The sequence below is a fragment of the Lynx rufus genome, unplaced genomic scaffold (genome assembly GCF_022079265.1).
Source record: "Lynx rufus isolate CCGP_SWC_20201006 ecotype Redwood Valley unplaced genomic scaffold, mLynRuf1.p SCAF_2, whole genome shotgun sequence".
In the NCBI taxonomy this organism is placed as follows: domain Eukaryota; kingdom Metazoa; phylum Chordata; class Mammalia; order Carnivora; family Felidae; genus Lynx; species Lynx rufus.
The window spans coordinates 215,973,469-215,994,958 of record NW_025814834.1 but is presented as its reverse complement, the minus strand read 5'-3'; the positions used below and the strand labels follow the sequence as shown (position 1 = coordinate 215,994,958).

Here is a 21,490-nt window from a genome sequence, read left to right as displayed (position 1 = left end):
ATAGTGTGGAGCCTGCTTGGGATTCTCTTTCTCCTTCTCTCTCTGCCCCTCCCCTGCTCATTTTCTCTCTCTCTCTCTCTGTCTCTCTCTCTCTCTCTCTCTATCTCTCTCTCTCTCCAAATAAGTTAACTTTCAAAAATAGTTGAAAAAATAGATCTTGATGCCCTGCCTTTCTCATCACCGGGGGCACGAACCTCCCTACCTCCCCATGCGCACACTTGCTTCTTTCCAGTTCTTTCACCCTGGGGCTGAGGCATCGTTTTGGATGCGAATGGGATCCCCTGGCTCCTTTGCTAAGACCGCCCATCACTCTTTGCGTGACACCCAGGCATCTCCCCTGTAAAGGCTCCACACGACTTGGTCCCTCCTGACCTCTTCAACCTGTCTTATCCCATGGCCTCCCCTCCCTGCCCCACTCATGTGCTCCAGCGGCAGTGGCCTGCCTCCCATCCTCCCTGGACGCAGTCTGGTTCTCTGCTCTGGGGTCCTCTCCTCGGAGGGGCTTTTCCTGGCCTCCCTACAGAGTTCTCCATCACATCGCCATTTGGAGCACTGCCTTCACTGCGTTGGTAGAGCGTGTGGTCATTCTTCCTACCTACGATGTGCTTGGGTATTAATGTGTCCCCAGCTGGAGTGTAAGCTTCTCCACCATCTTCCAGCACCTCGCACGACTCCTGGAACTTAATAAATACTCCTTGAGACTCATAACATCTCAGACTGAGCCATATGTACAAAATAGCAAATCCAGTAATCCACGAGTGCCAATTATTTCCATGCGATGAAGTGACCAACGATAATTGAGAACTCCTGCATTCAGATCCAGGAAATTAGCCGGGAGAACCCGGCTTACTGTGGGAAGTATCTAGAACTTACTGTGGGAAGTATCATGGGCAGCCAATGAGCTCAGCGATACGACCGCTGAAGGACTTCCTTGGGGGGAAGGGCTGAGAGGCTCTTAGACTAAACAGTGGGAGTCTGGTACCCAGAAAATTCTTCGGCAGTTGGCCCGTCAGGCCCCACCCGCGGCATCTTGTTTTCTCAGAGTACCAAGGTTTGGCAAGAGTCTAAAAACTGTGTCATAGGGAGAACAGTCAGAGGTCCTGAGGCCACCATCCAGCAGCAACAGCCATCAGATGACAACCCCGTGTGCCTCTAGATGGCACTACAAAGATCAGGGTTGGCTCTTAGAGGCAGGCCAGTTTCCAAGGAAAGAACTTGCTAAACACCAGACGCTTCCTAAAATGGAACACGCAGCTGCAAGTGACAAAAAAAAGAGAAAGAAACACAAAAACAAAAAAACTCAAACTGCTCTAAGTTAAAAACAAAAACAAAAACAGAAAAAGCAGGTAGGGGGCAGGGGGAGTTTTTGGCCGAGAGAACTGAAAAGTCCAGGAATGGAGTCCGGCTTCAGGCATGTCTCCATCCAGGAACCCAAGGACGCCTTCAGGACCTGCTTGTACTCTCTCTTCACGCCGAGCTCTGCTCTCCTCCACGGTCGTCTTTTCTCAGACCGCCCCCACCAAGGGCAGCGAGAGGTGGTCACCAGCAGCCCTAGATGGATATTCTCTCCTGCTACCCCAGGTGGAAATACCCAAAGAAGTCCAACGTCAAAACCCACTGGGCTGACTTGACATTCACATGCTCATCGTGGAATCACTGTAGACAGTGATTGGCTGGGCCTGAGCCCCCTTCCTGGTTCCAGTCCAACCCCTGTGGCCAGGTGGGTCTCAGGCCACGGGAGCGGCCAGGAATGAAGTCAGGCCATCTGAACCACTGGGACTGAGGGTGTGTGGGGTTTGTGAAGGTCCCCAGCTCCCAGGTGAAGAAACTGAAAACTGCCAGTACCCAGAAGCCCCTCGTACCCCTTTCTCCTGGAGCACCTGCCCTCCTTCTGGGGGTAACCCCTGTCTCTTCTTCTGCCAACGTAGATTAGTTCTGCCTGTGTTTGTTCTCCGTGGAGTTGGAACCATGAGCACATACTCTTTTGTGCCTGACTTCTTTTGTTCAGCTTTATGTTTATGAGATTCACTTATACTGTTGTGTGTATTTGTAGACCATGCATTCTCATTGCTCTGGAACGTGCCGTTGGGAGAAGATACCGTAATTTATTTTTCCATTATACTGCTGATACGCACTTGGGAACGTTCCAGTTTGGGGCCATTACAAAGAGCAATGCTGTAGACACTCTTGTTCGTGGCTCTTGGTGCGCGTATACTCGTGTTTCTGGCGAGCGAACACCTATGGTGCAGTTAATTGCTGGCTCACAAGGCACACGGGTGCTCAGCCTTAGTAGACACTGCCAAGAGTAGAGACTTCGCCAAAGTGGTTGTACCAACTTGCGTTCTTGGAGCCGCGAGAAAGCCCCTGGATTAGTCGGTATCTTTGTCGCGTACGTTTGCAGAGAGAGGAGTTAGCTTCATAGAGAGTTCGGGCTTGTTAGCAGCTGCATGTGGGTCCTGGGCCCACGAAGAGAGGGAGGATTCCTGCTGCCTCCTGTCCCACCTCTGGCATTTGATTATGCCCCGCCCGCACCCTCCTCTTCTTCCTTTCTTAGGGATGAGCTTTTTAAGGGCGAGTTTTCCCTTGCATCCCGCACGGGTGAGTGTAGTTGAAGCCTTCATTTCCGTAGCGCTAAGGGGCAGAGGAGCAGGGGCGCCTCGGTCTCCGAGCACCCTCCCTTTGGCTGGAGTCCCGAGGAGCTCAGGCCACATGTGCTCATCTTGACCTCAGGATCGAGTGGCCACGGGTTCCCCTGGCTTCCTGAGCGTGGCCACAGGACATTGAGCATTGTTAAGTGGATTCTCCAGGATTTTTGACTGTCCCCCACATCTTGAATCAAAAAGAAAGCCTTTGGCCTGGTCATTCTCAGAAAGAGGAACCCAAGTAGGATGTGGTTTTACAATCAGAGGAAGTGGATCCCAGCAGTGGTTACAGGGTGATGTGCCCACGTGCTGCAGCTCCGAGCAGATTCAGCACCAGCCGTTCTGGGAGGGGGGAGTCCTGGGCCCAAATGGCAGAGCCCAAAAGAATCTCTCTCTTAAACCAAATTCCTTTCTATTATTTTTTTGAATGTTTATTTATTTTTGAGCGAGAGCGACAGATCACGGACAGGGGAGGGGCAGAGAGAGAGGGAGACACAGAATCCGAAGCAGGCTCCAGGCTCCGAGCTGTCTGCGCGGAGCCCGATGTGGGGCTCGAACCCACAAACCGCGAGATCATGACCCGAGCCGAAGTCGGACGCTTAACTGACTGAGCCACCCGGGAACCCCATTTTTCAATTATTTTTAAAAGTCATCGAAATCTAGGAGGATGTGACCTTCGGGTAGGGAAATATTTTTCTAAAGAATAAAAATCATAAAACACAAAGGAAAATATTTGACCACGTCAACACTGCAAACTTTTGCTCACCAAAAAGACACTAAAAACGGAGTGAAAAGATGACCTGGACCAAAAGAAGACATTTCCAGCTCTTTTAATCAACAAAGGAACTGAATCCAGAGTATATAAAACAAACCCTGTCAACCAATAAGAAAAAGACAACCCCACGGAAAAAAACAGGCAAAAGTTAAAAGCAGGCTATTTGCAGAGGATACAGGGAAATGCAAATTAAAACAACCAAAGAGCATTCTGTGACCATCGGGTTGGCGGAAATGAGTAAATGTGATGACCTCAAGGGCTGATGAAGGAATGGAAGTAAGCAGCAGACCGTGGTGGTGGTGCCATTGCCAACGGGCCCTACATTAGTGAAGTTCAAGGTGTTTGGCTCTCTAGGTTATTGTCATGATGTGACAGTTCCACTCTGAGGTGTGTATATATATATATACATATATGCACACATACCCTGGACCTGTGCTGTCCAGCGAGGCAGCCCCCAGCTGCATGTAGCCCTGGAGCACTTGAAATGTGAAGAGTGATGGGGCACCTGGGTGGCTCAGTCCGTTAAGCATCCGACTTCGGCTCAGGTCATGATCTCGCAGTTTGTGAGTTCGAGCCCCGCGTCGGGCTCTGCATGGACAGCTCGGAGCCTGGAGCCTGCTTCGGATTCTGTGTCTCCTTCTCACTCTGCCCCTCCCCCACTCATGCTCTGTCTCTCTCTCTCTCTCTCTCTCTCTCAAAAATAAATAAACATTAAAAAAATGTGAAGGGTGATGGAGGAACGGAATTTCTAAACAATTCATTTAATTTTAATTCATTCAGATCTAAGAAATGGATACTCCACTCATTTCTTGGAAACCTTTTATCTGCAACAACTTGAGTCTCTGAACCTGCTTTTTAGCTGTAAATGGCATGAAATCTACATATAGATGAGGTATTTCTGATGGAAATCTAGTGCCCAAATTGCAATGTGCTGTAAGTGTAAAATATATACCAGATTTCAAAGACTTAATACCAAAAAAAAAAAAAAAGTGTAAAATATCTCATTAGTAATTCTTTTTTTTGTGATGACGTTTTGAAGTGACTATAGTTTGGATATATTGGGTTCCATAAAATATATCACTAAACTTAACTTTATCTTTTTACTTAAAAATTTTTTTTAATTTTTAAAAAAATATTTATTTTTGAGAGAGAGAGAGTGAGCGAGCAAGCAGGAGACAGGCAGAGAGAGACACGGAATCCAAAGCAGGCTCCAGGCTCTGAGCCATCAGCACAGAGCCTGATACGGGGCTTGAACTCACAAACTGCAAGATCATGACCTGAGCTGAAGTCGGACGCTTAACCAACTGAGCCACCCAAGCACCCCTTTATATTTTTGACACAGAGAGACAGAGCATGAGCAGGGGAGGGGCAGAGAGAGATTGAGAGGGAGACACAGAATCTGGAAGCAGGCTCCAGGCTCCGAGCTGTCTGCGCGGAGCCCGACGCGGGGCTCGAACCCACGAACCACGAGATCATGACCCGAGCCGAAGTCGGACGCTTCACCGACTGAGCCACCCAGGCGCCCCTCTTTTTACTTTTTTTAAACGTGGCTGCTGGCAACTTTGACATTGCCTGTGTGGTTCCCGTTGTATTTCTCTTGGACAGCACTCACCCAGACTCTACATATACACAAAGTGAGGTGTATAACGATATGCATTGTAGCATTGTTTGTAATAACCAAAAAAGAGTAGAAACAAACCCTGAGGTTCATCAACAGGAGAAGGGGTAAATAAATTGTGGTTTATATACACAGTGAATACCACAGGGGTTCCGGTGAATGAACTTGAGCTACATGTATCAGTGTGGATAAATCTAACTAACAGAATGTTGACTGGCAGAGAGATTGCAGAAGACCCGCCATTCATAGAAAGTTCGAAAGCATGCACAGATATTAGCAATTTTTCATGGATACATATTAATGTAATAAGAGTATAAAAACATGCACGGAAATTATAACCAACCAGAATGCAGGTAGTGATAACCTGGAGCAGGGGAGATACAAGATCTTCAACTGTGTCTACAGCATTTTGTTACTGAAGAGTGGGTATGACTGGGGGCGTTTGGTATGACTGAGATATTTCAACAAATTGTTTGATGGCCAAAGCCATTTTTAAACCACTTGGTTTCTGGTTAGAAAGTTTCAAAGAACTGCAGCCCCTGGTCCTTCTTGAGTCCTGGGTTGTCTGACCAGGGACCCTGCCATCCCCCGTTTCTGCCAGCTGGTGGCTGTGGCCGGGTCTCCCACTTGTGCGTGTGTTCCTGAGAAAAAATGACTTGGAACGGGTCTGTTGGTGTCTTGAGTTTGGGCCACTGCGGTGAGGGATGCAGACAGAGTGGGTGCCCACCTGTGATGACGGATGAGATGGGGTCTGGGGACAGTAGGAGCCACAGGCCACCCCAGGCAGGACGAAGTCCAGAGGGAGGCGAGCTTTGGGCGCCCACGGGAGGGACTCCTTCCTGAACATCCCACTGCCAAAGGTCCTGACAATCTGTTTTCCAAAGGATCCCTTCAAAGGATTCATCCAGCACCCTTAGGGTGCCTCATTTTGCCTTCTCTTCCTTTTCAGGACAGCCGGTGTCTTTGGAGTGAAAAAACAGGATGCCCCCTGGGGTTGACTGCCCCATGGAATTCTGGACCAAGGAGGAGAATCAGAGTGTGGCAGTTGACTTCCTGCTGCCCACGGGGGTCTATCTGAACTTCCCTGTGTCCCGGAATGCCAACCTCAGCACCATCAAGAAGGTACGATCCTGGGCGCCTTGGGTGGCTCGGTTGGTTGAGCATCTGACTTCAGCTCAGGTCATCATCTCATGGTTTGTGAGTTCGAGCCCCGCGTCAGGCTCTGTGCTGACAGCTCGGAGCCTGGAGCCTGCTTCAGATTCTGTGTCTCCCTCTCTCTCTGCCCCTCCCCCGCTCCCACTCTGTCTCTCTCATAAAATGAATAAACATTAAAAAATAATAATAAACGCTTACAGTTAGTGCCCAGCTAGCATTTTGAGTTCAGCTTCCCCCTTTATCAGTGCACGATTACACTCACTAGATTCCAGTGAGAGCTTCAGGGTGTGGTTCCCATGGTGGCCTTTCCTTCTGTCCATGACTGTGCCATCATTTTTCGGAACCACACCCCATCCAAGGCCACTTAAAAGAGTCTTATCTGTCTTCTCTCTTTAGAGCTGTCATCTCAGTAAACATCATCTTTGGAAATAGTTTTTAGTTTTTGTTGAATAATTGTCCGGGTGGATTACTGAGTCAAAGGGTTAGACATCTGGAAAGTATTTGGTAGATGTTGTCTTGTGATCTTTCAAAGGGCTTATCCCACTTACCAAGTGTGGGATTTAATGGGTCACACCAGAGAGCAAGACCTCAGCTCAGAATTTTAAAAGCTATACTTGGGAGTTGAACACACACAAAAAAGGGAGAGAAGCAAGGGACCATCTTGGAATTTTTGTTTGGTTTTTGTTTCTCAATCTCCCCTTCCTGGGAGGTTCCTTTAAAAATTAAAAAAAAAAAAAAATTTTGTTTTCCATTTCAAAAGTAATATGGACACATTGATTTAGGAAAACGGGAAAAAAACAGAAAAAGGAAAAAAGTCACCTGTGATCCAGCCCTTGTGAGACAACCACAGTTAACAGTTTGGCTGCTTCCTGTTTTCTTTTCTGTGGAGTGTTGCTTTTTGTGATAATTCTGATCACGGACTTTGAGATCTCTTTTTTTTTTCTGAGTTAACATTATAACATCTTTTTCATGTGAGTTAACTTTATGTAAATTTCACTTGAAGGGTAATCTTATCTTCCTGAACCAGGCATGCGAGCTACTACAATTCCCACACTGCAGAAATGCAAAACACGTGGGGCGCTGCACACACCCCGATTTGACTTCAGTTCCTTCATACTTTTCTTTATACCAGACGCCAGAGAGTAAATATTCTCGGCTTTGCTGGCCATCTGATATTTGTCGCAAGCACTCAACTCTGCCAACGGAGGCCCAGAGCAGCCCCAGACAATATGTAAATGAGTGGGCGTGGCTGTCTTCTAATAACCTGGGAGCAGAGCGGGTTTTGCCTGCAAACCAGTCACTTTTGTCGAATCCTGGTCTATACTAATTACTCTGTTTATTGGAGTTGTGGTTTTTGTTTTTTTTAAGAGAGGGAGAGAGAGAGAGAGAGAGAGAGAGCACAAGCTCAGGAGAGGGGCAGAGGGAGAGAGAGAGAATCTTAAGTAGGCTCCATACCCAGCACAGAGCCCAACTTGGGACTCGAAATTACTACCGTGAGATCAAGACCTGAGCGGAAATCTGGAGCCGACGCTTAACTGACTGAGCCACCCAGGTGCCCCATTAGAGTTGTTTTTATGGCCCTGGGCTTGAATTAGATCTGCTGCTCTATACGTTGGGGTTTTTTGTTTTTTGTTTTTTGTTTTTCCCACTCACCGTGTGTCTTGTGTCCCTAGATTCTGGGTCATGTCCCTGTACCAATCCCTTTGTGCTGATGGACCATAATTATCCGTCCCCTGTGGAAGAAAAATAGGGCTCCTTTCCCGTCTTTTCTGTGACTCAGTGGTGAACAGTTTTGCAGTAAAGCTTGACTATTAGATGGCTCTCTCAGGGGACCCTGGGGACACCTTGCCCTGAGGCCACACACTGACCGCCTTAGCTGAACACAGCCCATGGAGGGTTTTATGGCTCTCTCAAGTTGTTTGCCTTTTCTGAATTAGTTGCCAACATTTAGAAATCAGGGTGATGAACCCCAGGACTATTAGCTGGAGGTCATGTCTGGCTGGCCGTCTCTCAAGGGTAACATACAGGGGGGACTGTGGACAGGACTTTAGCGAACACCGGCACCTTCCACAGAAGGGCAGTGATGGTGACCCATGCGGTGCTCTAGGGGTCTGGGGAGGGCAGGGTCGTGCAGGGGAGGGACACCCAGACCGAGGTCAGCCTCCAGCCACCTCCCCGCTCCCCGTGGCCCCGCTCACTTTGGTCGGAGGGGCTGACCGGCCACTGTCCCCTCAGGTGTTGTGGCACCGCGCCCAGTATGAGCCACTCTTCCACATGCTCAGCGACCCTGAGGCCTACGTGTTCACCTGCGTCAACCAGACCGCGGAGCAGCAGGAGCTGGAGGACGAGCAGCGGCGACTGTGTGACATCCAGCCCTTCCTGCCGGTGCTGCGCCTGGTGGCCCGAGAGGGTGACAGGGTGAAGAAGCTTGTCAACTCACAGATCAGCCTCCTCATCGGCAAAGGTGCCCCGCGTGCGGGTGGGCCCTCCCCTCCCTGCCCGGCCCCGCCCCCCGTGTGCGTTGGGCCCTCCTGGCCCCGCCCCGCCCCCGTGTGCGATGGGTCCTCCTGGCCCCGCCCCGCCCCGTCCCTGCCCCGCCTCCCCTCCCGCCCCCCTCGTGCACTGCACCCTTCCCGCCCTGTCCCGCCCCGCCGTGTGCGACGGGCCCTCCTGGCCCCGCCCCTGCCCCGCCCTGCGACGGGCTCTCCCGGCCCTGCCCCTGCCCTGCCCCCGTGAGTGGTGGGCCCTTCCCGCCCCGCCCCCGTGTGCGGTGGGCCCTCTCGGCCCCGCCCCTCTCCGTCCCCTGGCTGACCCAGCCTCCCCCCCTCTCAGGCCTCCACGAGTTCGACTCCTTGCGGGACCCCGAGGTGAATGACTTTCGCACCAAGATGCGCCAGTTCTGCGAGGAGGCGGCCGCCCGCCGGCAGCAGCTGGGCTGGGAGGCCTGGCTGCAGTACAGCTTCCCCCTGCAGCTGGAGCCCTCGGCCCGGAGCTGGGGGGCCGGCACCCTGCGGGTCCCCAACCGGGCCCTCCTCGTCAACGTCAAGTTTGAGGGCAGCGAGGTGAGCCCGCGGTTCCTGCCGGGGACGCCGGGGCCCGTTTGCTGCGTCCAGGCTGCTGTGTCCAAGGGGAGGGGGGTGCTTCCCCGTGACACTTCCCAGTCCTCCGCCCACCGCCCCAAATCCACTCTCCTCCCAGTGGCGCCCGGTGGTACTTGTGGGCATCCGTGCATGCGAGGATCTCGGCCAAATGTCCCACCCGGCAAGTCGGATGAGAGGCAGAATGACCAAATGGCCTTGGTCACTGGTCCACTCATTCGTTCAATAAGTATTTCTTGGGTGTCAGCCACGTGCCTGCATCAGACTCTGCCCTCGGCGCTCGCGCTGGGGGGAGGGGGCACCTATTACAAATAGGCAACCCCACTCTCTGTCCCAGAGTCCATGCGCCACCCCCTCTGCCACCCCCAAGGGTGGAGGGCTGACCCTCCCTCCCCTCCCCCCCCAGGAGAGCTTCACCTTCCAGGTGTCCAGCAAGGATGTGCCCCTGGCACTGATGGCCTGTGCCCTCCGGAAGAAGGCCACGGTGTTCCGGCAGCCGCTGCTGGAGCGGCCTGAGGACTACACCCTGCAGGTGAACGGGAAGCACGAGTACCTCTACGGCAGCTACCCCCTCTGCCAGTTCCAGGTGAGGGCGATGGCTGGGAGGGGCCCTGGGCCCCCCTTGAACATGAGGAGCCAGGCCTCTGGGGGTCCTGGCGAGAGCGTCCCCTTGCTGGGCTTGCCCGCCTCATGAGCACAAGGAGGGCTCTGTCTTCAGGAAGCGGGTGGGGGCAGGAGAGTCCTCAGGAGGGGCCTGGAAGGCCTGGGGTAGGCGGTGGTCAGCCTCGGGGAGCCCCCCGGGTCGGGGAATGCTTGGGGCCGCCCCGTCGGCCGCTCACTCTGTGCCCCCGTCTCAGTACATCTGCAGCTGCTTGCACAGCGGGCTGACCCCCCACCTGACCATGGTGCACTCTTCTTCCATCCTCGCCATGCGGGATGAGCAGAGCAACCCTGCCCCCCAAGTCCAAAAACCACGCACCAAACCGCCCCCCATTCCCATGAAGAAGGTGAGCCGGTGCCTTCCGCTTCCCCTCCCCTCCATCCCTTCCTCCCACCTGTTGTCCGGCCCCGGAGCCTCGTGGCCACACCGCGGGCTGGCGGCCGGCCCAGGACGCCTCATCTCAGGCTCCTTGGTTGGTCAGTGGCGACAGCTGGGCCTTGAGCTTGGCCGGCCAAGACTACACCAGTGTGCTGGGCGGGGGCGGGGGGCCGCCCGAGCTTTCCTGGGGCAGGGCTCAGGGGTCCCGGCGCACCTGCACGGCAGGTTTTCTGGTAAAGGCAAGTGGGTACTTGAGCCTTGCCACAAACCGGCGGCACTCTCAGCCCACCTCCGAGTGGCCATGGGCCTTGCCAGGGGTCAGGGGCGCTAGCCACCAGAGCCTCCCCTGGATTCCTCTGCTTTGACAGCCCTGCTTCTCCCCCCCACCCTCCGCACCGCCCCAGCCTTCTTCCTTGTCCCTGTGGTCCCTGGAGCAGCCTTTCTGCGTGGAGCTGATCCAGGGTAGCAAAGTGAATGCGGATGAGCGGATGAAGGTAGGGGGCTTCTGGGGGGAGGGGGGATGTTTTCTGCACAAACAAGGTGGCTGTGGTCTAGAGGGGTGGTGGAGGAAGAAGGGGGGGGTCACACGAAAGCCACCTGACCACATTACCCAGCATCCCTGCCTGGGGTGGTTGTGAGCCGCTTCAAAACAGGAAGAGGGGAGGGGAGCAGGCCGGCCGGCCAGAGAGGCTAATTCGTAGAAACCAGGCCCAGTGAGTTCTGGGTATTTGACTTTGGTAGAAGTGGTGGGCCCAGGCCCGGCCCAGGGATGTGGGAAGCACAGAGTCTGGGAGGTGACAGGTGCCGAAGAGGAGCGGCTCCAGCTGGGCCCTGGGGCCTTGGGACTCCCTGGGGACACTTGAGAGGTGTGTGGAGCGCGGGCGGGGACCCCTGGGGGCCACGCCCACTTCTGGGCCGTTCACACACCCCATCTCCCTCAGTCCTCAGGATAGGATAGCCTGCCAGGTGTCTGTTTTACTGTCCCATTTGCTGGACGTTACAGCTGGGTCCGCAGAGGTCGAGTCTCTTTGTGGAACACTTTTTGTTGGGGTAATTTCGCAAACAGGGCAGGTCTGGGGTTCCCGGATGGAACCCTGGAGCATCGGAGGGAAGCCGCTTTCTGGCTGGGCCGGAGGGCTGTCAGGGTAGAGCTGGAGGAGCCAGGGTCGGCGTGTTCAGGCGGCATTAAACATCCCCCTCCTCCTGGGGCTCGCACAATTCTGAGCCGTGGAGGTAGGCTTGGGCATTAGAACTAGAAGGGCCCCTGGAGTTCCCAAGCCCCAGTGGGGAAACTGAGGCCCAGAGCAGGGAAGTGCCATGACCTGGGGTCCCACAGAGGCATGGGGAGCCCATGCACAGCCCGTGGTGCCCTTCCCTTCACCCCGTGGCCCCTTGAACCTCTCAGGCATTCGGCCGCCCCTCTTCTGTGCCACTTTCTTCCACATGGAAAGTGGGATTCAGACCCATGTGAAATGTGGACATATCGGGAGCTCTGAGCCTTAGGTGGTGGGGGGAGAACCTGGGAGCGGGGAGAGGCTGGGTCTCTGCCACCTGTCACCTGCGCCTGCACCTTCCCCAGCTGGTGGTGCAGGCCGGGCTCTTCCATGGCAACGAGACGCTGTGCAAGACGGTGTCCAGCTCGGAGGTGAGCGTGTGCTCAGAGCCCGTGTGGAAGCAGCGGCTAGAGTTTGACATCAACGTCTGCGACCTGCCTCGCATGGCTCGTCTCTGCTTTGCACTTTACGCCGTGATCGAGAAGGCCAAGAAGGCTCGGTCCACCAAGAAGAAGTCCAAGAAGGCGGTGGGTGGGGCTGGCTGGGAGGCTGGGGCCAGGCCTCTGGGAGCCAGCCCCCTGTGGGTCACTCCCCCTTATCCACTCAGAGCAGGAACGCACCTTGGGGATGGGGTGGGGGGGAGTCCCGGGAGGGCTGGCCGACCCAACCTCCCCGCCCCTCCCGCACTGGCCGCCACCCCTGCTACGTGAGGGCTCTGGGTTCCAGGGCTCATGAGCATGGTGACTCGGAATATCTGGGCCTAAGCCTTCGGTCCCCGTGGGAACCTGGAGGCGGCTCCCTGGGGTAGGAGGACGGACGCACTGTCCTCACCGGGAGCAAGAGTGGCCTGAGTCAGCAGCCAGCAGGGAAGGCACGGTGGTTGAGCACTGAGTCACCAGGGCCCGGGATGTGACTGGCCACTGAGCCACGCTGACTTACCCATAGCTGAGCTGGGCCAGCCTTCTGGGGCCGGTGTGGTTCGTTTGGGGGATTCTCAAGAAGCCAGGAGCAGGGATGCGACTGGAAGTGGAAGGGAGCCAGGAGGCGGCTGACCTTGCCGGCTTCCTCACGGGGAGTCTGGGTGAGGGCGGGGAAGGCGGCCTGGAGGCTACACCCATCCTGCAGATGAACAAATGGCCCTGACCTGCCCGTGGTCTTTCCCAGGACTGCCCCATCGCCTGGGCCAACCTCATGCTGTTTGACTACAAGGACCAGCTCAAGACCGGTGAATGCTGCCTGTACATGTGGCCTTCCGCACCAGGTCTGCCCCGGCGGGAGGGAGGGGCCCGGGGGCGTGGGCTCCCGGCCGGTGGCGTTCCTCGTGCAACTCCCATCCATCCCTGTGTCCAGACGAGAAGGGGGAGCTGCTGAACCCCGCGGGAACAGTGCGGAGTAACCCCAACACGGAGAGCGCTGCTGCCCTAGTCATCTGCCTCCCTGAGGTGTCCCCCTACCCTGTGTACTACCCAGCCCTGGACAAGGTCAGCCCCCTCGCCAACCGGGCCTGGCGGGACCCGCCCTCCCCAGAGGCTGTGGGGCTAAAGATGACCTTTCCTGACCCTGTCTCTGGGGCTCCCGGAGCATGGTGCCCCCCCCGGCCCCCCGCCCCCCGCCATCCCCTAAGTGGCTCAGGGCCAGGGCTTGGTCACCACACACATTTGGGGACCTGCTTGACTCTCTAGAATCCTAACCCGCTAAAGCAGGTGGGGAGCAGTGGTTCTCAGTCAGGGCCGCTTTGTTCCCCAGGGGGGTTGGGGCCATGTCCAAAGACACGTTTGGTCGTCACAGCTACTGGGAGAGATGCTCCTGGCATCTGGGGGGCGGAGGCCGGGGGTGCTGTGCACGGGACAGGTCCCAGTGCCCAGGCGTTGACGCTCCCCGTCCCCGGAGCCCCCCCCCCCCCCCCCCGCCCAGGGCTGGCCCGGGCCCGGGGGCTCCGCTGAGACGGGACCGCTCATTGCAGATTCTGGAGCTGGGGCGGCACGGGGAGCACGGGCGCTTCAGCGAGGAGGAGGTGAGCTGGGGGCCGCGGGCGGTGGGGCGCCTGGCCTGGCCGCAGCTCACCCGGCCTGCACCCCTCAGCAGCTGCAGCTGCGGGAAATCCTGGAGCGGCGGGGGTCCGGGGAGCTGTATGAGCACGAGAAAGACCTGGTGTGGAAGATGCGGCACGAGGTCCAGGAGCGCTTCCCGGAGGCGCTGGCCCGCCTGCTGCTGGTCACCAAGTGGAACAAGCACGAGGATGTGGCCCAGGTGGGCGGGGGGGGGCGGGGCCGGGGGCGGGGCCTCCGCCGCGGGCCCCCCACTTGACCTCCTGCCCAGCCGCACCTTGACCACCCGCACCCCCAGATGCTCTACCTGCTGTGCTCCTGGCCGGACCTGCCCGTCCTGAGCGCCCTGGAGCTGCTGGACTTCAGCTTCCCCGACCGCCACGTGGGCTCCTTCGCCATCAAGTCTCTGCGGAAACTGACGTGAGTCCCGCGGGCTCCCCGCCCGCCCCTCGGAAGCGCGGTTTTGTCCCCGCCGCCTGGCGGCGGAGCCCGGCCCCGAAGAGGACTGAGCCCTGCCTGGGGTCTGCTCAGCTGAGGCCGGCCTCCCTCCTCTGCAGGGACGACGAGCTTTTCCAGTACCTGCTGCAGCTGGTGCAGGTCCTCAAGTACGAGTCCTACCTGGACTGCGAGCTGACCAAGTTCCTGCTGGACCGGGCCCTGTCCAACCGCAAGATCGGCCACTTCCTTTTCTGGCACCTCCGGTACTGGGCCCGCCGGGCCTGGGGAGGCGGGGCCCCTGGCCGTTCCCACCTCGCCCGCCCCGCGCGGCTCAGCCGTCCCCTCCTTCCTCCAGCTCCGAGATGCACGTGCCCTCCGTGGCGCTGCGCTTCGGCCTCATCATGGAAGCCTACTGCAGGGGCAGCACCCACCACATGAAGGTGCTGATGAGGCAGGTGAGGCGCGGCCCGGAGTCCCTGCCCTGGGTGGGGCCCTGTGTCTGGGCAGGCTCGGCCCCTTCGGAGCCCCCCGGGCCGGGCTGAGGCTCGGAGCCTGTCCCGCCGGCCTTCCCACGCTGCCCTCCTCTTGTGTCTCCCCGCCAGGGCGAGGCGCTGAGCAAACTGAAGGCCCTGAACGACTTTGTCAAGGTGAGCTCCCAGAAGACCACCCGGCCCCAGACCAAGGAGCTGATGCACCTGTGCATGCGCCAGGAGACCTACCTGGAGGCCCTCTCCAACCTGCAGTCCCCGCTGGACCCCAGCACCCTGCTGGCCGAAGTCTGGTGAGCCCCGAGCCCCTTCCACGGCCTCCTCCCCCTGGCCCGCCGGGCGCCCCGCGGAGGGGCCCGTGCCGACTGCTTTCTGGCCCGCAGCGTGGAACAGTGCACCTTCATGGACTCCAAGATGAAGCCCCTGTGGGTCATGTACAGCAACGAGGAGGCGGGCAGTGACAGCAGTGTGGGCATCATCTTTAAGAACGGGGACGGTGAGCGGGGCGGGCCCCGGACACGCGCTGCGCGGCCCGCACGGGGAAGGGGGGGGGCGGGCTGAGGGGACGGGGGGCCTGGGGCTGGGCGCGGCTGGGAGTGGGGAGCCCACCAGAAGCTCGTGCTTTTCCTTCCGGGGACGGCCGCACAGACCTCCGCCAGGACATGCTGACTCTGCAGATGATCCAGCTCATGGACGTCCTGTGGAAGCAGGAGGGATTGGACCTGAGGTGAGAGGCCCTCCTGGCGTCCGTCTTCGGACTTGCCCCACGCCTAGGACCCTGTCCCTTTGGAGGAGTCCTCTGTCAAAGCCGACGCCGACACCCATGCGGGCAAAGGGGCCGTTCTCAGAGCAGAGACCAGTTTGAAGTCAGGGCCGAGGGAGGCGATGAGGCCGCAGAGTGAGGGCGCAGAAGGCCCGGCCGGGCGCTCGGCGTCTGTCTTACTCCATTGTTTCCTTTGCTCCACGCTCCCTGGCTTCCTGCCCCGTCTTGGGAAGCAGTGACATCTTCTTCTAAACCATCTGGATTTCTCTCTGAGCAAACACGAGCTCCGCCGAGGCGCTGACTTTTCCTCTCTGCATCTTGAGGGCTGGCGTTGACCTCTCCAAGGAGCCCTCCCCTAGAGTTCCAGGCGTCAAGGACGCCTCCCGCGCACCTTTCTCCTCCCTTTCAGCGACCCCGCTGGCGTCTCCTGTGGCGGTTTTGGCTGTCTTGAGCTCCTCGGGCTGGAGGGGGGCGGTTCACACTGCCCCAGGGACAGCCCTTGACCATGGCATTTCCCTGCCCCTCCTCCCTCCTGGCTAGGATGACCCCCTATGGCTGCCTCTCCACGGGGGACCGCACAGGCCTCATCGAGGTGGTGCTTCACTCAGACACCATCGCCAACATCCAGCTGAACAAAAGCAACATGGCAGCCACGGCTGCCTTCAACAAGGACGCCCTGCTCAACTGGCTCAAGTCCAAGAACCCTGGGTAGGTTCTGGGCCCTGGGGACAGACGCCCTTTCCAAGGGGAGTTTGGGAGTCAAAGGTGAGGAGAAGGGCCCGTGACAGTCTCCATGACTTCTTGGCTCGGCCGAGGACCAGGTCTGCTCTGTGTCGGGGTGGGTCAGGTCTCTGTTCCCACAAGGATCAGTTAGCTATTGTCCTGTAACGACCACGCTCATCTCAGGCATGTAAAACCACCACGGGTTATTACGGGCCCACAGATTGCAGCTGGACCCGGCCGAGCCGAGTGGTTCTTGGGCCGGAATCATTCACGTAACCGTTGCCCTCTGGTCGCTTGACCGGCCTGGATGGCCCCAGTCACGTACGTGTCTCCACGTGCTCTCCCCTCAGTGAGTAGACCAGCCTGGGCTTCCTTCCACGGCAATAGGTAGGTTCAAGCGCTACAAGGTGTCTGAAGGCCGAGGCTCCGGGACGAGTCCAACAGGGCCTCCTCCGTGTCCCATTGGTCCAAGCAAGTCGTAAGGCCAGATTCAAGGAGAGGGGACGCAGACCCGACCTCTTGGTAGAAGCTGTTGCAAAACGGCACGGCCATGGGTTTCAACACCCCTCCCCACCGACACACACACAGGGAAGCCTTGGATCGAGCCATTGAGGAGTTTACCCTCTCCTGCGCGGGTTACTGTGTGGCCACTTACGTGTTGGGCATCGGTGATCGGCACAGTGACAACATCATGATCCGCGAGAATGGGCAGGTAGGGGCCACGTGGGCAGCACCTGTCACCCCCCCAGCCTACCCCTCCGTCCCCCCCCCCCTCCCCCGACCCCGCAACCCGACACCAAGGCACTCTCCTCTCTGACGATGGCTTCTCCTTCCCTTTTCTTAGCTGTTCCACATTGATTTTGGCCACTTTCTGGGGAATTTCAAGACCAAGTTTGGAATCAACCGTGAGCGCGTCCCATTCATCCTCACGTACGACTTTGTGCACGTGATCCAGCAGGGGAAAACGAATAACAGTGAGAAATTTGAAAGGTGAGGGTGCTCGGGGTCCCAGGCCGGCAGGTGCAGGGCCGGGTCCTGTAGGAAGAGGCCGGGGTGTCGGGGGCTCAGAGGGAGCGGGGGCTGTTTCCAGGGCGAGAGCAACGTGGGAACGGCCGTGAGGACCCAGAGCCCTGCCTCCCCCCTCCCTCTGCTCCCCCCCCCAACCAGGTTCCGTGGCTACTGTGAGCGAGCCTATACCATCCTGCGGCGCCACGGGCCTCTGTTCCTTCACCTCTTCGCCCTGATGCGGGCCGCCGGCCTGCCTGAGCTCAGCTGCTCCAAAGACATCCAGTATCTCAAGGTAAATGCCAGGGCAGGGCCCTGCCAGGCAGAGCGGGCGGCCCCTAACTCCCCAAGGCCTCTGCCTCTTCTGAGCATTGCGGCCTGGGGGGCCCTGAGCTCAGTGGACCCCTCAGGGCACTCCCGGTGTGGGTCCTTCACGCCACCCACGAGCCAGCAGCAGGGGGGCCGGTGGGGTCAGCCCGGTTCCGTTGCAGGAGCGTCGGGACCTCCCTGGGTCCACCGTCTGGTCCTTCACAGGCTGTAGTGGTTCCGCTTGTACCAGACGGCTGAAATAGATTCCCTCCCTCGACGATGAAAAATGCCTTTCCTTCCCGCGTCTTTTCAGTTTCGGAGAAGCTGGGGGTCAGAGGGGGGCCGGCCTCAAGCGCCTCTTTGGTGCCCAGTTCATGCAGAATGAAGCTGCATGGGGCAAGTCCTCCTTTCCTCCTCCTGGGGTTAATTCCCACCGCAGAAGGCGAGCCTACCTGTCCACCCCGGAGGCTTTTGGGAGGGGGGGGGTGCGGCGGGTCACAGCTTCCTGGCTGCAGCTGGCATCCTACTTTGAGGGTGGGTCAGGAGGCCCGTCTCGGCTTGGGATCAGAACAGAGTCCTTCCCAAGGGGGATGTCGGCCTCTGTCTCCGGATTCCCCTCCCGCAGGTCTTTCAGGAGGGAATTTACAACGTTCAGGGTGGCGGGGTCTGCCTGCCGTAACGGCCCCCCTAATGGCTGGAGCTCACTGCTCTGATGATCTTCCCTCAGGACTCTCTGGCCTTGGGAAAGACAGAGGAGGAGGCTCTAAAGCACTTCCGAGTGAAGTTCAACGAAGCCCTCCGGGAGAGCTGGAAGACCAAAGTGAACTGGCTGGCCCACAACGTGTCCAAAGACAACAGGCAGTAGTAGCAAGCTTCTGGAGGCCCCTGGGCCTGGAGGGAGCAGACTGCCGGCCTGGGGAACCAGGCACCCTCAGCCATCCTCTGGGGCCCCGAGAGCCTGAACCGCACCCCACGGGAAGGAACCTACATGATTGCCTTTTGTTTACACTGGTTATTTATTTATGACTTGAAACATTTCAGGAACTCGACAGCCATAAACGGAAATGCATCCTTCGTGCAGGGGAGGGGCGTCCTCAGCCAGAGCCCCCGGGCTTTGGTGAGAAGACAGAGTCGGGCACTTCAGAGGCCGCACCTCACTAAGGACCGTAACCCCGAGTCTTCCAGCTGGTGAATCGGGACCCGGCAGAGACTGCTGTCCCCTCCGGGAAGCCTGCCTTCCTCCCAGGCTCCGGCCGGGCTGCCCGGGGCTTGGCCCCTGGGAGTTACCTGGTGCCCACTTCTCCGTTCACCCCCTCCACCTTCGTGCTCTCCACGGGCTGAGCGCGGGGCAGCTCCCAGAGGGAGTCTGGGTACCCTCTAGAATCAGGGATGCTTGCTTTCCACTTTTAAAGTGACTCTTGGGTACGGGAAATCCTCTCCTCTGCTGTAAAGCGGTTTTGTTTGCGGGTAAGGAAAAAAAAAAAAAAACAAAAAAACACCCCAACTACTTACGGACCCTCTGTGGCTCAGAACAGCCTCCGCCCCCATAAAGTATAATATATGCTGGTCCTCAAGACATTAAAAAGATCTGAGCTTGATTTAGCTCAACCTGTCATGGATCGAGGCAAAAGCAGGTCAGAGTACTTCGTCCTGACCTGCCTCGCAAAGCAGGTTTTAAGGCCGGACCTGATCTCCAGAACTCTCTGCTTTGGGAACCTGCTTTGAGGAACCAGGTACCAGAAACCTGAGGTCTTTGGTGGAATCTTTTTCTGCTTAGCTCGAAGCAGTTCAGGCTTAGCCTTAGGGGGGATCCGAGGAGCTCTAGAAACACCAGGTTCCCGGGCCTCTCCCCAGCCGTCTGAAGACATCTCTGGAGAGGGGACTAGAAATCCGGGCTTCTAGAAGCCCACGGGTGATCTTTATGTGTTGGGAGGCCTCGCGAGGCCGGGCAGAGTCAGGCGCAGCTGCCCTGTGGACAGGTACGGGAGCTTCAAGAAAAAGCCCACCGCCTTCTTCGGTCAGTTAGCAGAAGCCACGCGGTGTGGTCCATATGCAGAACACCACCGACCACACTCTCGTTCCCGACTTAAGTGTGGAGGTCATCTGGTCCACCTTGCCAGTCCAGAAATAGGAACAGCCGAGTGTACGTCTATATGTTATTTATTGAAACGCGTCTGTGTGCTTCCTGGCGTTCTGGTTCCGGTACACAGCCTGGGTGCTTGGCGAGGAGAGTATTTTCTATTTTTGTTTTGTGTGTGTGTGTATTTGTGTGTGTGTGTGTTTTAGTCTTTTCATGTTTCTGTATGGGGAAGGGGAGTTCAACACAACTGATGGGGGGTGAAGACCACCGCTCTGTGAAGCCTTCACGTGAGAGGTAACAGCCTACGGAAAGAAATAAAAGCTTTTTTATGTTGTGTTCTCAGGTCAAAAACCAAGCCAGAGAATGCAGGGTTAGAACAAAACCAGGACGAGACCTGAACGCGCGCTCCTACTGGAGTTAGAACCAGCACTTTATTGTAGCGGGTACACTTTCTGACCTCATCAATATACACATCTACAAAGTGACACCACGCGGAGTCCGCATTAGCATCTACCATTGTCTACACAGAGCAGCTACAGCGACAGGACGTGAGGGGCGGCCACACACGACGCAGGACGGCCGCAGTGTCCTTGCAACTAGCAGTTATAATCACAGAACAGTATTCAAAATTATTTTCCCCCAGGTTTAGAAATCTAAAATTTTACATGTAAATTAAAAACAAAGTGCTGTCGGGGTTTGAGCTCATGACTTGTCCTCTCCTTTTCCATCCCCCACGGGCCCCAGAAGCAGGGCCCCTCACTCCTGGGGAGCGGAGTTTGCCTCCGGAGCCGTCGGGGGGAAAGCTAGCGCTCGGCCTTCGGGCCAGAGCGCGTCTGTCCTTGGACGTTCTGAGTCCGGACCACTCAGGCCTGTTCTGTCTCCGCACCAAGTGGCCAGACGCTTTGTGCCATCGGCGTGCACACTCCCCGGCAGGGCAACAGACATCTAGTAGGCGTGAACCCAAGGCTGCACACGAGGAGTCCAGCTTCCTGTGCAAGGAGCTGCCGGTCCTCAGAGGAGTGTGTGAAAGAGGCCAGGGACCCCAGCTCCCCACCCCTCTGCCGGATCAGAAATGGGTAGAATCCCAAAGGAAAGACCTGGCCATTTCCAGCCTCGGGAGAGGGGTCTCCGATCCGGTCCCCTGCCGCTGAGCAGTGCTGAGAAGTCTGTGCCCCTTAACTGCCTGGCCGCCCGCCGAGGGTGTGCACTGAGCGGGGCCCGAGCGGGGCAGGCCCGCTCTCCTCCGGGGTGGGGGTGGGGCCGGAGCCCACGGGGTCTCTCCCGCGTTTCAAGCTTCACTTTGCATGCCAGTCCTGGGTCATACTAGCACGGAGGACACGAGGAATCCCAATTTATTTACAAAATATTAAAAAGTCAGTTCATCATCTACATATTAACCCCCATTCTGCCATTTTATACATGCACTAGTTTGGAAAAAATAAAGACTTTAAAAAAAAAAAAAGGATTACGAGGCGGGAGGGGGCAATTTTAACCCTTTGTCAACGAGTCCAGCGATCGCAGCTTTTCTGGAGGCGCGAGGTGGGGGGGGGCCCGCACAGAGCGAGCCGCGGGGAGCTCAGAGCGATCTGGGCGGAGGGCGGGGCGACAGCGAGCACAGGCGGGTGGTCAGCGATGGAGAGGGTCTGCAGACCTACTGGCCGGAATGACTTTGTACACCGTGGACCCTTGGGGCTGGGGCAGCAGAGTCTCCTGAAGCGGAAGGAGGGGCGGCAGGGGCGGCCCAGGGCTCAGTAGCTCAGGGTGGAGTCGTCCCACTCCAGCTGCTGCTGCCGGTTCGCGCTCTGCTGGTCCCCGTGCTCCCCCTCCTCCTCCTCGCTGCTTTCCGACTCGGCGCTGGTGATGTCATCCTCCTCCTCCCCGGCTTCACTCTCCTCCTCCTCTTCCTCCTCCTCCTCCTCCTCGCTGCTGTGCTGGTCCTCGTACGTCTGACAGAGAGACGGCACGTGAGCCCCTGCGCACGACCCCGGTGTCCAGTGCCGCTCACCCTCTGGGAGTCACGGACGAAGGGGATGCC

General features: G+C 57.4%; 2 protein-coding genes across 7 annotated transcripts in view; one reads left to right on the top strand and one right to left on the bottom strand.

The window, feature by feature from the left end:
• The window catches only part of PIK3CD (phosphatidylinositol-4,5-bisphosphate 3-kinase catalytic subunit delta), a 54,788-nt gene extending 35,815 nt beyond the window's left edge, over positions 1 to 18,973 (top strand). For 4 of the 6 annotated variants that reach the window (XM_047083130.1, XM_047083131.1, XM_047083134.1 and 1 more), the window contains 22 exons: positions 5,985 to 6,157; positions 8,426 to 8,654; positions 9,023 to 9,252; positions 9,695 to 9,874; positions 10,146 to 10,295; positions 10,732 to 10,821; positions 11,907 to 12,128; positions 12,766 to 12,862; positions 12,952 to 13,082; positions 13,565 to 13,615; positions 13,684 to 13,851; positions 13,948 to 14,069; positions 14,207 to 14,350; positions 14,443 to 14,542; positions 14,690 to 14,868; positions 14,959 to 15,071; positions 15,224 to 15,302; positions 15,879 to 16,046; positions 16,650 to 16,773; positions 16,906 to 17,051; positions 17,229 to 17,361; positions 18,103 to 18,973. In XM_047083130.1, the coding sequence (XP_046939086.1) occupies positions 6,017 to 6,157; positions 8,426 to 8,654; positions 9,023 to 9,252; positions 9,695 to 9,874; positions 10,146 to 10,295; positions 10,732 to 10,821; positions 11,907 to 12,128; positions 12,766 to 12,862; positions 12,952 to 13,082; positions 13,565 to 13,615; positions 13,684 to 13,851; positions 13,948 to 14,069; positions 14,207 to 14,350; positions 14,443 to 14,542; positions 14,690 to 14,868; positions 14,959 to 15,071; positions 15,224 to 15,302; positions 15,879 to 16,046; positions 16,650 to 16,773; positions 16,906 to 17,051; positions 17,229 to 17,361; positions 18,103 to 18,240 (3,135 nt within the window). In that variant the 5' untranslated portion in view covers positions 5,985 to 6,016 and the 3' untranslated portion in view covers positions 18,241 to 18,973. Of the gene's footprint in view, positions 1 to 5,984; positions 6,158 to 8,425; positions 8,655 to 9,022; positions 9,253 to 9,694; positions 9,875 to 10,145; positions 10,296 to 10,731; positions 10,822 to 11,906; positions 12,129 to 12,765; positions 12,863 to 12,951; positions 13,083 to 13,564; positions 13,616 to 13,683; positions 13,852 to 13,947; positions 14,070 to 14,206; positions 14,351 to 14,442; positions 14,543 to 14,689; positions 14,869 to 14,958; positions 15,072 to 15,223; positions 15,303 to 15,878; positions 16,047 to 16,649; positions 16,774 to 16,905; positions 17,052 to 17,228; positions 17,362 to 18,102 lie in introns of those variants that run through there. The other 2 variants (XM_047083135.1, XM_047083136.1) reach the window with 2 other exon arrangements.
• CLSTN1 (calsyntenin 1) overlaps positions 18,830 to 21,490 on the bottom strand; it is a 90,949-nt gene continuing 88,288 nt past the window's right edge. Inside the window, exon 17 of the mRNA XM_047082402.1 lies at positions 18,830 to 21,401. Coding sequence (XP_046938358.1) covers positions 21,204 to 21,401 — 198 coding nt within the window. The 3' untranslated portion in view covers positions 18,830 to 21,203. The remainder of the gene's footprint in view (positions 21,402 to 21,490) is intronic.